This window comes from Montipora capricornis, chromosome 3 (assembly GCF_036669925.1).
Source record: "Montipora capricornis isolate CH-2021 chromosome 3, ASM3666992v2, whole genome shotgun sequence".
NCBI lineage: Eukaryota > Metazoa > Cnidaria > Anthozoa > Scleractinia > Acroporidae > Montipora > Montipora capricornis.
This window is the reverse complement of record NC_090885.1, coordinates 16996602-17011601: the sequence shown is the minus strand read 5'-3', so window position 1 is coordinate 17011601 and position 15000 is coordinate 16996602. Positions and strand designations below refer to the sequence as shown.

Here is a 15000-nt window from a genome sequence, read left to right as displayed (position 1 = left end):
TTAAAGCTTAGGAGATTGAGGTTTTTGTTATGGTTCTGAGGAGTTTTAAAAAACTGCTTGATTGCAATTGCAGGTTTATTGCCGAATTCGACCTCTTGGCGACAATGAAGAAGTATCTTGTGTTCAGATCATCAGTGATACTGTATTGCAACTCACAGCACCAAAGGTATTTTACGTCATATCTTTTATTGGCTTAGAAAATGAGTTATCATTAACCATATATATGGACACCAAAAGATGTCGCAAGAAGTGCGTACCTTATTACAATATCAGGAACAGAAGTACAGTGTATTGATTCACTTCAAGAAAATAAGCCCAGTCTAGTAAAGAATGGTGGTTTCATCATTATTTACTTTTTCTTTAATTTCAAGGAATCAATTTGAAACCTACTTAATTCTGTGATTTGTATTGTAGAATTCTGCAGGGTTTAAGTCTGGCCACAGACTAGAGGTAAGAACCAGAGATGTTTTTGTTTGCTCTATACAGTAGACTCTACATAAACAATATTTCATGCATTGCATTCTGACATGCAGCTCAGCTTGAGCTCACCATTGACTTGATGTGAGATGATAAGATTTAAGCCCAGTGAATACACAAAATGACAAATAAAATCCAATTTGATTCAGGGGATTCATCAAAGGCTGGGCAAATTGGCCAGTTGTTAACATGACTAATGCCTTGTTGTTTCCACACACCACACTAGTCTTTCTTTTGCCAAAGAAAAATGCAAACCCCAATGACCTGTGCAAAGCCTTGACAAAGAGAAAGGCAGAACACTTGACTTTGGCGGGAGGGGTGAAGGGCTCTTGGAAAATTTTCTTAGGCAGCAGCCTTAAAACCCTTGCTGATTCAGTTCTTAACAGGAATTGAACCCACATTGTATGGCCTTCTGATTGCTCTACTTCTTCAACTAAGCTTGTTATTTCTAATTTACCAAATAAATTTAACTTTGTTATGTTTCTGGTTATCATTTTTCAGACACAACATACCTTTAAAAAGGTTTATGATGAGAAGACCACCCAGAAAGTGCTTTTTGACAGTGTAGCATTTCCTGTGGTAGATGACCTTATTCATGGAAAAAATGGTTAGTGGAAAGGAATAGACAAAATTCTTAGCATCCAAATTCCTCTTTCTCCTTCTACACTTCGAACACATCTTCCGCATGTGCTAAATTTTTGTAATAGTTATTCCTGAAAATATCTGCAAAAGTCTATTTAGTTAGTTAGAAATCTCAATATTTTACGGAAATTCTGAGGAAGCCCCTATAGATATATGACATTCACCAACTTCAGTGGAAAGGCATCAGGTTTCTTGTTGAAAACTGTGTCCTTTTCAAGGCTTTGATTCATTCAAGTTCTGTAGAGAACAGAAATACATGTGGTATTTTTCTAACCATGAAACAGTAATGAGATGATTACAGAGTGGGAACCTTAGAGATGAAATGGGAACCTAGATGAAAGGAATGAAACACTGTTTGTACATGTACAAATGGTTTTGACCATTATATTTAGTTACAAATATTATTTCATTTTGTTTCCTACATGTATGTATTTCTAACACTGCAGGATTGATATTTACCTATGGTATCACTGGGTCTGGTAAAACTCATACCATGACTGGTTCACCAAGTGACAGTGGCTTGCTTCCGCGATGTTTAGATGTTATATTTAATTCAATTGGAGAGTTGCAAGCATCCAAATACGTAAGTTCTTTCTTATTTTGTGTTACTTTTCTTGACCTGACCTGGTTTTGATTTTGGTGTTTTTTTGGTTCTTGCAAGGTATTCAAGCCAGATAAAGCAAATGGCATTGAAATTCAAAGTGAGCATGAGGCTAAGCTGGAAAAGGAGAAACAAGACAGAGAAGCTGCTCTGCAGGCTCCACCTCCCACCCCTGGCTCAAGACATAGGTATAGTTTATTCAGAATGGTTTGCCATTGACTGGGACAATCATAAGTTGCCATTACTTTGAACAAATTACATTGTCTTTATACATGTATAAAATGGTTTTTGAGAATCCTAGGTTATCTACTCATTATTTCATCATCGTCATCAGGTTTGCCATTCCATCTTGGTTTTATTGAGGAGAAGGGAAGGGAAAGGAAAAGCATGCGCGTGAGCAAGCAAGGAAAGTGTAAGGGAGAGGGAAAGTATATTTCCCCTCTCTCCAGTCCCCTCCCATTATCCCTCCTTTAACGCCTGCCACGCAGGCTACTACAAGGTTGATAAAGGTCAGCAGATGGTATTAAACTGACGTTGCTTATTTTCAGGAATGCAGATAATGAATTTTCAGATGTAATAAGAGTTCCGGAAACTGGAATCATAAATGAAGTAAGTCATAAGCGCTGTTTTAAAAAAAACTTGTTGATTTTGCAAGTGCCATTTGGACATACATGTGTACATTTGTACATGTACAAGGTTGCCAAGGGTTTGACCAGTATGGTGTCTTTTTGTTTCCAGGTAGATGATGACAACAGCTATGCAGTGTTTGTTTCTTATTTTGAAATTTATAACAATTATATATATGATCTTCTTGATGAGGCTCCAGTGGATCCTATTTGTCCAAAGTAAGTTAGAATAGACCTGTCACTCTGTAAGACAGTGCAGATTCACTTTTAACTTCAACATACCAACCTTCCTTCCCACTCCCTCCCCATCAAGGTACATGTATCTCTGACATTTTGAACTTTTGAAGATTATATTGTTAAAAGTCCTGCTTTCTGACCCAAAAATAGTGTTCAAATGCCCTTCTATAATTATGGTAATAGGAAAGTTTGCCCCCAAAAATCTGGTAATGATACCCAGCAGCTACAGCCTACTTGACATCAAATTTTCAAACTTGTAAAAGCTAAATTATGTCATTTTATTGAAACGTTTTCTAGAGAAGTTTGTAAATACTGTAGAGCTTTTGCAGTCCTTAATGAGTGGTTCACACACCTGTATGAACAACTCGACATATGGAAAAAAAAAACTTGCCAGTATTAGATATTTGAAAGCTGATAACCCAAGCTTTTCACCCCTACCTCTGTTCACTTAATCAATGTTTAAGGTTTGAATAATTTGTTGAATGTTTTGGAATATCCACATTATTGAGTCCACTACAAATAACTTTTCATTCATATTGATGATTTTGTCATCTTTAAGACCACCAGCATCAAAGAATCTTAGGGAAGATACCAATCGCAACATGTATGTCAGTGGTGTGACTGAGGTTGAAGTCAAAAGCACTGAAGAAGCTTATGGAGTGTTTTGGAAAGGTGAGAAAAATGATGCATGGTAGGTGCCTTTTGGAAACTACATTTTGTATAGAGATAGTGACATGAGTCACATGTACATGTAAGAGCAAGGTGTTCATCAGGTATCAGTCATTGAAGAATTCTCCAGCCACTGCATATGAGAAATAATTTGCCTGTATTATTTCTCTTAGTCTTTATAAATAGCAGAGCTTTGCTTGTTCAGACAAACTCTAATACCCAACATCAGCACTGTAAACTCAGGGTAGTCACTTCATGTTCAGCTTTTCAATTTAAATGATTATTGAAAAGCTTGTAGTTACCGGGCAATGTTAATTATGAATAAGTTTCTTATAAACCATAAATTTGTCTTTTGGGGCCTCTTAATTACAACAATCTTCGTCTCTCCATCTTATGTAGCATTCCTTTTCATGGTTCATAGGTTTCACTCCGACTTGTTTGCAGCACTTGTTAGAGCTCTCCAATAACAATTATTAACAATTATAATAATACATGTAATAATTTATTTTATTCCTTCTATTGCCCTGTAGTGAATGCCATTGCTCATATTACATAACCCTTTCATTCACTAACTTGACCAGAAACTCATCTCTTTAACCACAATTTTGTTAAATTTGTGTGCTTAATGCTACAATTACGGCGAGTCTAAAACACAGGTCACATTCCACAGGTCACTCGTTGCAGGTCATTGTTTTACCTTCTTGAAAGTAACCCAAAACCCTCAATTTGGCTAACCCTAGGCCTAAAAACCAACCTTACAATGTAGGCTTAGGGTAAGCCAAATTGAAGGTTTTGGTTACTTTCCAAAACGTAAGGCAATGACCTGCAACGAATGACCTGTGGAATGTGACCTGTGTTTTAGACCTGCCACTGCAATTACAAATGTACCAAGGTTGCCTAATACTCATTTTGTTCAGCAGTTGCTTTATGATTCTTGTGCATTGTTTCTAAAGGCCAGAAAAAAAGGCGAGTTGCTAATACACTGCTGAATAGAGAGTCTAGTAGAAGCCATAGCGTCTTTGCAATCAAGCTGGTGCAAGGTCCTCTGGATCCTGATGGGGAGGAAGTGTTGCAGGTAGTTTGCCTTTTTCTGTTACATCCACATGACAGTGGGTTTGTTGTGAAATGAGAAACAAAAACATCACGCAAACTGACCTTAAATCATTCTGACTGGTATATTTTCATTCATTACAATACAGTTAATATCGATTTATTTAATTAATTCAAACAGCTTTACAAAGCCTGTCCATGCATCTTTTGGTCATATGACTGAGATAATATCTTTTACCAATGGCAGTACTGCCTGTTTTCATATTAACATTTTCCTCTACTTTTGACAACCCTGACGATGGCACAGGATTGGTGAAAAATTTTCCATAGTACAGGTATTTGACTTTTTAATAATGAATTATTTTGTTTGTTTTCATAATCAGGATAAATATCAAATAGCAGTATCCACGTTGTCCTTGTGTGATTTAGCAGGATCAGAGAGAACAAACAGAACCAAAGCCGGTGGTGACAGGCTGAGAGAAGCAGGTGACAGTCTTGATTTTCATTAATATAATCATGATTATTTTGTCCAAATCTTGATGATTGCAGGCCTAATCCTAACTGTGCATTAATGATTCCTAGATTTTGATTCCCTACTATCATGGCATTTATTTCTTTGCCACAGGCAACATCAATGCATCTTTGATGACCTTAAGAACTTGTATGGAGATGCTGAGAGAAAACCAAGGGACTGTTGAAAATGGAATGGCTCCTAAGGTGCTTTTTAATGTCAGCATCATTTCTGATGAATTGTCTTGCTCAGATTTAAATGTGTTTAACAGTACATGCTGTACTTTATTTATTCTTTCAACCTGTATTAATTTGCCTCACTTTGTCTCTCAGATTGTACCTTACAGAGATAGCAAGTTGACTCACTTATTTAAGAACTTTTTTGATGGTGAAGGGAAGGTTTGTTGATGATATAATTTGTGATATCATTCACACAATTACACATTGTCAATGTAACTGTGCAAGTAGACGTGAGTCATCATTCACATCAGTGATGTTAAATTGCTTTTTGTGTTTGGTGTTATTAGGTTCGAATGGTTGTTTGTTTGAATCCTAATGCCGACGACTACGACGAGAGTGTGGTAAGATCAAAGTTTAAAGAAACCTATTAGATAAAAATGTGGATTTACATGTAAATACACTTTGCCTTTATTTCATCTCATTGCTTTGTTTAATTGTCAGTACATTTTAATCATTTACTGTTTTTATGCCATGTAGGAACAAGAAACTCATCTAAGATGTGAAGTTGTCTAAAAGCAACTCTAACATCTGGTACAAACACAGTGAATTTGGCAAACATTTTACATCTGATTCATGACAGCAATATTTTTGAGACTTTAATTAATATTTTTCTTGAACAACTTTAATGTCTTTGGTATAAAAACTGCCATTCCTTAATATGACTTGTAGGTCCATATTATGCTGGTACTCCATGCAAGGCTGCTGCCTAAGAAAATTTTAAAGGTGCCCTCAGAGCTAAATGCTGAGAACTTAGGAGCCCAACATGTGAAGTGAAAGGTGTTGCTGTGAAAAATTAAGGCGCCCAGAGCTATTTGGGAGCCCCAGGCTACCGGGCTCCTGTTAGGCAACAGCCTTGCCATGCACATGCATTTTCTTTGGGTTGACAAAAGTATATGGCTGCCAGCAAAAATCACCAGCTGTTTTGTTGTCTTGCATTGGCCAGCCACTCTACTGCTATGTCAATTACATGTAGCCATAGTTTCACCTCTTTTTTTTTTTAACAACAGTCGACTGCAAAACCTTCCGACATCCTTTGATTATAGCTGCAGTTTTGGAAAATCAAACAAACAAATTATGCAGGAAGTACTTTAGCTTTTGACCCCTTGATTCACCTAATATAAAATATAAGTTATGCTTCTAAAAGTACATACTAGTTACATAATTATATATGTATATAATTATATATATGTAAATCACTGATGATAAAACACTAGCTTATAGTTGCTGTGGTTTGAAGAAACATCCATTTAAGTACAAATTTATCGTTTTAGCATGTCATGAAATTTGCGGAGGTCACTCAAGATGTAGTTATTGCAAGATCTCAAGCCATCAGGTATGGTAAACCTGCAAAGCTGTATTTTCTTTTTATTGTCAGATGCAAGCCTTCTTTAAGCTTTCTTGACTCCAACAAAAAAATAACTTTAAGCTGGAGGAAATCATGTTTGCATGATCAAATTTGTATCTCATCATGTTTATTTTTTCTTTGAACTTCTTGGATGTGGCCATTTTGAATAATAGTGATGCGTTAAAGTTGCTGTATTGTTTTTACTCAAAAGCTCTTTGTTTCTGTCAGAACAATAGGACAACTCGATATCACAGTTATTCAAGATGGCAGTGCTGTTTTAGAATTCATTTATTTTGGGTAAAAACAATTGAAAACAGTATGAATAATTTGATTGCAAACATTATTTCCTCTGGTTTAAAGTAGCTTTTTAGTGGGAGTAGAGCTTCCCCTAAAGCTTTTACATGAGACTAGACTTCAAGGTAATAGGAAGACGTCATTCTGCAGGAAACAAAAGGTTTATTGAGCAAAAACCAGTCACTGCTCTCTGTATGTGTATTTTTGTGCATTTCATCTACATTCTCTCATCTTTGTGCAAGTCTCATTCTGCATATTTCATTCCTCTTTGCAGGTTTGATACGGGACTAACCCCTGGAAGAAGGAGAGGTAAAAAAATTGTTCCTCAAGCCTTTCTTTCACAAGGTTGTTTTGACAATTACTGCAAATATTGTTGATAAAACTAATCTTGACCGTACATTTAATCAATGCATGACAATCATTCTGCAACGTTTTTACCATAGACTACTCTGTAGTCTACGCTAATTACAGTTTCAATTAGTCCAATACAATTTGTAGTATTTTTCTTGAAACCACATGTATTAATTTTTCCTTTCTTTTTGACTGGACAACCCACTTCTTAGTTATAAACAGGATACCGGTACATTAGTTTTTTCTTTGACCTACTAGCTAATCAAATGTACAAGGAAGCATTGGCTCACGTTGAAGAAAATGGTGGAGGTGAGTGTGTTGCCTACATTTAGGATTAATAGGAGAATCAATTACAGAAAAAGATTGCCTAAAAGGAGGGGCAAACCACTTTGTTTTGTCAGGGGGCACCATGTCAGTTAAGCCACTCACTTGTGGAAATAATATTGTGTTTTGTCATGCATTTGAGAGGAACAGCCAATACACAATTAACAACATTCGTCGCAAGTGGAGGTCAGGTGCCCAAAACAATCCTACGGTTGGCCAGGAACCCAACCCCTGCAGGATGGAACCACCCCCATGGCCAGCAGTATCCACAACCCAGCCACAAGCCCCTGCCCCAGCAAAGGGAGAAACAAATTACAATAAGACAACAACTGAAAGACATTCAGTGGAAGCCGATCAAAATAGATTAAAGTTAAATAATAGCAATAATAATAGTATTATTATTATATAATAATAATGAAAACCTATTGAAATAAAGGAATGAAAAAACAACTGGCAAATAAAATGAGCTGAGATGACTGCAAACATGCCAGACTATAATAACAACCCCAACTACCAACTGAAGATATATAATGCGAGGGGAGGGAGGGGGAATGCAATCCGGAACAACCCAGTAACTAAACGCTCCACTAACCACACAGTAAAATACTGCCAAGCTGCCCACATGATGAGAAGACCCCTGACCATTGCTAAAGGACTGACCTTAGCAACCGGAGCCGCTGACTGCATGCACTGCAGATATGGGTGTAATAGAGTTGAAAAGGCTTGGGGAAACAATGCAACACTAAGATGCAACACAACCCTAAAACAACTACACCCACAGGTATAACGCTTGCTCCTCTTTGTTAACTTGGTTAAAGTGTATTATTTTAACTACATTGAAGTCCAAAAGCGTGCAGCACAACTAACAAAGAAGGAGCTGGTAACAGTCTTGAGTGGTAATTATAGTTTACAAGCTTCAGATTGCAGACAGCATTTACTGCAAGAGCTATCAATGGAACCATGTACACATAGATCAGTCCACATCACAAAGAACTTGGTGCCAGTCTTAGTACTCATGTCAAGAACTCATCCTTTGTGATTGTTTCAGATAACAGTGAACAGGTGATCATAGCCAAACCTCTCCACACTATGGGACCTCCTTTCCCATTATTCGAGGTAAGTTACCTAGGAAATAACCTAGTCGTGGCGGAGATCAACTGCCTACCCATTGCTACTGTTTATAATATTATTATACAAAAAGTTGGTTTTATCAACGGAGTTGATTCTAAAAGCTGACGTTTCGAGCGTTAGCCCTTCTCTAACACTCGAAATGTCAGCCTTTAGAATCTCTGTACGGTGGAACCAAATTTTTGTATACTACTTCCCCACCGACGCAGCACCACAGTTTCTTTAGAAACTACCCCCTTCATATAATAGTATTAGCCAAGCACAAGTTCTTAGTCTATTGGGGAGACCACACATCAAATTAAATTAAAGGAGATCAAGAGACATTAAGGAGCTTAAGCACGCGCGTTTTTGAGACGCGGACGGCAACCGGAAGTGAATTGTTTTCTCTTTTAACTTGTCTTCACACAACCACATTTATATTGCTAAGTATCTTTTCTCCATTAGAGATGATTAGTATAAAAATCTAGGAGACACCACTGTCCTGGTACGCGAAATGTTCTCTTCCGGTTGCCGTCCGCGTCTCAAAAACGCGCTTGCTTAAGCTCCCTATTCTTTTAAGAAAAACCTTGGGAGTAAAGAACCAACAAAATCAAGCCATATGACTCATTTTAACCTTGGACATGGAAGGCGAGTGCTCTGGTCACTGCTATTAGCACCTGTTTACCCACTTCCCTGCTGATACCATTTGTATCTTTTCCTTGAACAAGTCGTGATATGTTTAATACATGTTACTACAATTTTCATAATTCTGCGGAATCTCATCCTCAAACACTATTTTTGGCTTCCATTAATCAAACGGAATACCTATCTTAAACAAATTGTCATGTGATCCGAAAAATAATGTCACGTGATCCAAACAAAGTGTTTCTTGTTGAAACAATGCACTTTACACAAACCACGTGACAACCTTTTTATGTCATGTGACGACTTCTTTTGCGGATCTTGTTATAAGTTTTTTGGAGCCCGCATTTAAAAATTCTTACGGCAGATTTACCACTCTAGTGATTTTGATACTATCTTTGGTTCCGTCGGCAAACTCGATGCCGATGGAATATGTAATATTTTTCCAGAAGAAATATGGAATATTTTTCCAGAAGAACCTCTTAAAGGCCTGTTTTCAACCGACGGGCTTTTCGACCGTTTGTTTTTGTTATGGAAATTCGTATTGCTTATCGTGGTGAGCTGATTGGATGAATTTCAGCTTTGGCGGGATTTTCTATATGAAAATAGTCCACAGCTCGCAATGCCTGTCAGTTGAAGGTGGGCATTTAAAAAGAACCTGAAGAACCTCTTAAAAGGTGTCATAATTGTATTTGAGCTGTGAACAAAACGAAAACTCCAATTCACTTTCCCAAGACGGAGTCGATCTTCCCAGATACAGTATGTAGTAATATGATGGTACATGATTATGCAATCGAACGAGAGATCACATGACAATTGTAAAGCAGAGAGCACATGGCTTATAATTTAGCAAGTTGATTATTACATCTGCGTCTTCACTCATGTCTTTCTAACATAAAGAACCCTTCGGCTTTTCTGCTTGTAATTTCATTTATTTTTATTCATTTTATTAAATTGTAAAGCGCATTGGATCATGTTCGGTATGAAAAATGCGCTATATAAGTTTCAATTATTATTATTATTATTATTATTATTATTATTATGTTACTACATTCGCGACGAGGAACCTTCGGTTACTACACAGTATGTTCGGAAGCTTGGAGCTGAGATTCCGCAGAATTATGAAGATCGCAGTAAGGGCCACATGGCCTAGGTTTGCTTCAAACAGTTCATCGACTCTCGTCTTAAAAAGATTGATGGGAGAGAAACAGATCCCTGACCCGGCTTTGAGATTTTGATGTATCCTGTTGAAAAGCTTGTTTAAGAAAAGTCTGTCTGCTTTTTATCGTTTATTGCAGCTGAATTCCCCGGAAGATGACACAACTTTGATAAACCTGATTCATTTTCTTCAAGAAAGACAAAGGCGGAGACAAACATTGATTGATGATTTATCGAGAAGAGGTACTATTTAATAATGGGCTCGTACCGCGTTGGTACGGAGGAGGCCCAGCAATATATACCCCGGAGCCTTGGGCATATTGTAATTGTTGCTTAAGCCATCCACTGACTTTATAAACAGGCACAAATGGAAACATTTATGCCTGCACACTACAAGTGAGAACGTCAGTTACAGTAGTATATGTTCATTTTATAGTCGTAAGGACAATTCCCTGTCTTCAGAACCTTCATTGGCTTAGGCAAGACATCATAGGACGTTTCATATTATATTAAAGTGGTAAACGGCTAACACAAGACTTATACATGTAATAGAAAACAGCGAAGACTCTCTTATTTTAACAGACTTAACTGAATAGAGTGTAATGTGAAGTGCGTGTTTTCTATCCCATATGAACCATGTGAGCGTTAGCCCTACAAATGGAAATGGGCCCACACAAGGACAGAGAAAAACTCTGACCAGGGTCGGAATTGAACTCACGACCTTCGGGTTAGATCACCGCTGCTCTACCGACTGAGCTACAAGGTCAGACGGGAGCAGGCTGTGGGAACTGACGATCTTAAAGTCACGGCAATGTGTTATTTTAGTTTTTTTCCTTCTTTTTCACCTCGCTCTATTTCTGGTCAAGACAAGTTATGATATAAAGAGGTTTCTCTAGTTTTTGGCAAAATTACGTGTAGCCCTAGTGTATTTAGAGCAACTTGCTTTGTTTTCAATACTCTGACGTCGTTTCTCGCAAGGTTAGTCCTAATCTTGTCCCTTTGTCTTTAACAGAGGGGGTTTTAAGAGCTCATCTCTTGGAGGTAGAAAAGGAAAACAGTCAAGCAAGTAATGTAAGTTTAACTTTGCGAAGGGTTTGCTGTCTCAGCTCGTCCTGGTACTTACTTGATGATGTTATTGCGATTTCGTTAGGTTATCGCCAACCTTAAGTCAACGGTCGAAGAGAAAGACAGGTAAGAACGCCTTACGGTTGATTAATAACTATTTTATTCGGATTTAAGTCTTGATTGCAACCGTATACTTCTCAGTCGAGTTATCAAAGTGTTAATTTAGAGAATTTTCTTTCATTCTTCCACAGTTCGAAGAACCTGTTAGTTTTGATATTACACCTGATTTATTTTTTTAACAGTGTGGCACATGATTTTTTAGCTAGGAGGCAGTAAAATGAAAAGTCTGAACGTAATTACTTCGGCAACTCACCGATTGTAACACATTTTTTTTCTTTCCGGCTGCACTCATTTGAACTCACGGGTTTCTTCAAAAATATGTCGGTGGAATCGGCATATTCTCTCTGACTGGTACATTTTTCTTATTCATTTCTAAAACTCAAATCGGGTTTGGTTTTTCATATTTCAAGTGGTGAAACGTTCTTGGGGTGCGAGGAAAACCCAGGAATGGGCCATTAACAGCTGGCGATCGCATGGTACAAAAACCGCCATTCTGGAGAGCAAATTGTGCACTGCGAAATCTAAAACAAGCAACTTCATTAAATTTTCGTTGGTGCGCAGTTTGCTCTTCTACCATGTGATCACTAGCTGCAAAAGGCCCATTCGTCAGCATAGTATTGACTCGAGCTATAAAGTCAGGTGTCAAGAAATGTTCATTTTTTTAGAGACATCCAGAAGCTTGAGAGAAGAGTGAAGGCTCTGACGCAAAAGGTACATGTCTATCGAATCTTTTTTATCACTTTATACAAATGTGATAAGCAATATCGTGTAGTATTAGCATCACATATTACGAAACGACAACTTGAATCTCCTGGAAAACAAAACGCAGCTCAGTTGACAGTTATGGAATAAAGCACTGTGTCAAGTTATTGCACTACCACACGTACGCGATGCGTGCCTATTTTTTGTTCTTTCTCAACACAGAATGAGATGCTGCAGAAGACAGCAGAGATGTACGAGCACGATAAGAAGGAACTTCGATACGAGGTATTTGACTTGAGTTTTGACTTGTTTTCTGCTTTTCTTTTTCCTCCAACTTAAAAAATATATATTTCAATGAAAAGCTGAAAGGTAATCATTTTATCTGGTTGTTAACTTCTTCACTAGCTGGATGATCAAAAGAAGAGGGCAGACAAAGAGAAAAACGACAAAGTTAAAATGAGACAAGTGAGTTGCTCGTATTAACACCCATAACTGATTTCCCTTTTTTTTTCTTTTTTTTTTTTTAAATGGTGTATTAATAATATAAAATTGCATAATCTGCGAAACACAATATATTTTGCATTGGAAAGGAATTGATAAAAAAGGTTATATTATTGACATCGTTGTTGAAAAAAGAGAAGAACGAAGAATAGCCGGGGACTGAGCCGGCTTATATTAATATGACGATTTTTCTAAAAAGTGATTAAATACAGAAAAATAATGAGATACAATGTTCTTAAGCCTATTTTTACCTCAATTGCTTGTAATCTCGCAATGTGATTGGCTAATTTGCCGTTGTCGATAAGAGTCTAACCTGCGATCAGGCCCACTTTTAGCTTCGCCCATATGTTCTCTTATGTCGTCGCTCGCTAAAATTGGGCCTGACCAAAAGTCTCTCAAGAATTCCGAACGGTCGGCCAGATTTTGGCCGACCAATCTCGTGATCTGATTGGCTGTTGAAACGCCGGAAGTGAAAATGCCATCGTAATAGCGCAGAGCTCTCGCGAAATCCTCGAGACTAATCCGCCATAAGTGTACGAAAAAAATTGCTCCATTTTGTTCTTACAATGCCGTGGACGGTGCAACTCGATTTTATTTGTATAAATGGAGATATGCCATCTGAAACATCTCATAACTTGTCCAGAATCGGGTTTGAATCTCTGGAACGAGTGAAATTAGCGATTCCGTTGTCGAGCTCTGTGGCCATGTGGTTGAAAGTACTTTGGCACAAACTTCCCTGATGTTTTGAAAGCTAAATAGCTGGTTCTTTCAAATGGCAATGAAAGCCGATGCATATTGGTTTCCTGGATGAGACAAAGGACCGGCGGGTCTAATTTGCAGGTCGCGGGTTGCAGGTCATTGTTTCACCAATACAGAAAGTATCCTAAACATTCTTAAAAGCTAACCTTAGGCCTAATTGAGGCCTAAACAAAAGTTTTTAGGCCTAAGGTTAGCTTTTATGAATGTTTAGGATACTTTATGTATTGGTGAAACAATGACCTGCGACCTGCGACCTGCGACCTGCAAATTAGACCCGCCGACAAAGGACATATATATCAACAGGAGGAGATGCTGATAAAATCGCAAGTTAGTACACGAATCGAATGCATGTTTTGAATATCTGTGTATCAAACGGCTTTATTTACTTACTGTACATGACACGGTTTATTTGCACAATTTGGAGTCAAGATTGCTTCATAATATTTCCAGTTGATTTAACTTAAAACTCGCACTCCAGAAACTAAACTGGCATGTTTCCAGAGAGACCAATTGTACAAAAATAAAAGGAACTTTGCGAGTCCATCTTACTGTTCGTACTCCATCAAAAAATTAACAGCCAAGCTTATCATGATTTTACTGCGCGCAATTCTAGAAATACACTGCAACTGAAGATATTACACGAAAAAATCACCAAAGAAACGTTCATTGGCAAACACGTCCAACGACAATATGCTAGGTTATCTCAATGACAAATTAAGATGTCAAGCTCAAAAGATTGCATATTCAGTGAAGTTCAGAGGAAGAATTACACTGGCCTTTGCCGCAATATAGTCGTCGAAAACATTCCCCATGCTTTAAATGTGTTTTTCTCAAATTAAAGCCAACGGTAACTTTCGAATTCGTTTAATTACTGGGTTGCCAGTATGGCAAACCCAGTCGGAATCTGGGTTGGTTTTTTCTTTTGTTTTTTTTTTCCGTGTCGGTAAAAGTCTTGCCTGTCACTCCCCTGCTAAGTGGTGTCTTTGTGCATAGAGCCTTCTGCGCGTATTTTCTTCGATAGGTAGTGGGAAATGCGTAGATTTCTCTGGTGGACACAGAATGATTAACTTAACCGGCAATGGCGTCGAAAGTCATGTAACGCGAATGGCGTTTTAGTGGATCTTTGAACAAAATATACCCTTATGAAGCTCAATAATGGCAAGTCATTTGGATACTGAACAAGACAGGCGGTGGAATCTTAAAAGCGACGAGTAATGAACTTCGACAACAATCTGTCGCCCGTCGAGCCGAAATCAAAGTGAGCTGCCTTTCTAAGATGTTACCTAGTGTGCTGTTATGTAGAAAGTTCTGTAGAACACTGAAACCAAATGGAAAATTCTCTGGTAACATATGGGTTCAACAAAGACAGAGAACGAATCGATCACCTTAAGTGGATCTGTGATCAACTCTGCACAGTCTTCAGGTAAAAAAAAAAAGGAAATGTGACAGCCAAGAATTATTTGAAAGAAAGCTTGTCGTCTATTTTGTGCTTCATTATTCAAGGAAAAGGTTCTTCATGGAAACGGTTTGATCCTGAAATTTTAGTTTGTTGTAATATTGCGCATATTTGACACGATTGA

At 37.7% G+C, this 15000-nt stretch overlaps 1 protein-coding gene across 2 annotated transcripts in view; it reads left to right on the top strand.

The window, feature by feature from the left end:
- Positions 1–15000, top strand: part of LOC138042445 (kinesin-like protein KIF23) — a 29659-nt gene that overhangs the window by 698 nt on the left and 13961 nt on the right. For both annotated transcript variants that reach the window (XM_068888332.1, XM_068888333.1), the window contains exons 3-25: positions 74–166; positions 415–450; positions 979–1084; positions 1566–1702; positions 1781–1908; positions 2269–2329; positions 2459–2565; positions 3143–3255; positions 4206–4327; positions 4686–4788; positions 4928–5019; positions 5146–5211; positions 5340–5393; positions 6324–6385; positions 6966–7000; positions 7301–7351; positions 8415–8482; positions 10414–10516; positions 11286–11344; positions 11424–11464; positions 12124–12169; positions 12383–12445; positions 12566–12625. In XM_068888332.1, coding sequence (XP_068744433.1) covers positions 74–166; positions 415–450; positions 979–1084; positions 1566–1702; positions 1781–1908; positions 2269–2329; positions 2459–2565; positions 3143–3255; positions 4206–4327; positions 4686–4788; positions 4928–5019; positions 5146–5211; positions 5340–5393; positions 6324–6385; positions 6966–7000; positions 7301–7351; positions 8415–8482; positions 10414–10516; positions 11286–11344; positions 11424–11464; positions 12124–12169; positions 12383–12445; positions 12566–12625 — 1806 coding nt within the window. The remainder of the gene's footprint in view (positions 1–73; positions 167–414; positions 451–978; positions 1085–1565; positions 1703–1780; positions 1909–2268; positions 2330–2458; positions 2566–3142; positions 3256–4205; positions 4328–4685; positions 4789–4927; positions 5020–5145; positions 5212–5339; positions 5394–6323; positions 6386–6965; positions 7001–7300; positions 7352–8414; positions 8483–10413; positions 10517–11285; positions 11345–11423; positions 11465–12123; positions 12170–12382; positions 12446–12565; positions 12626–15000) is intronic.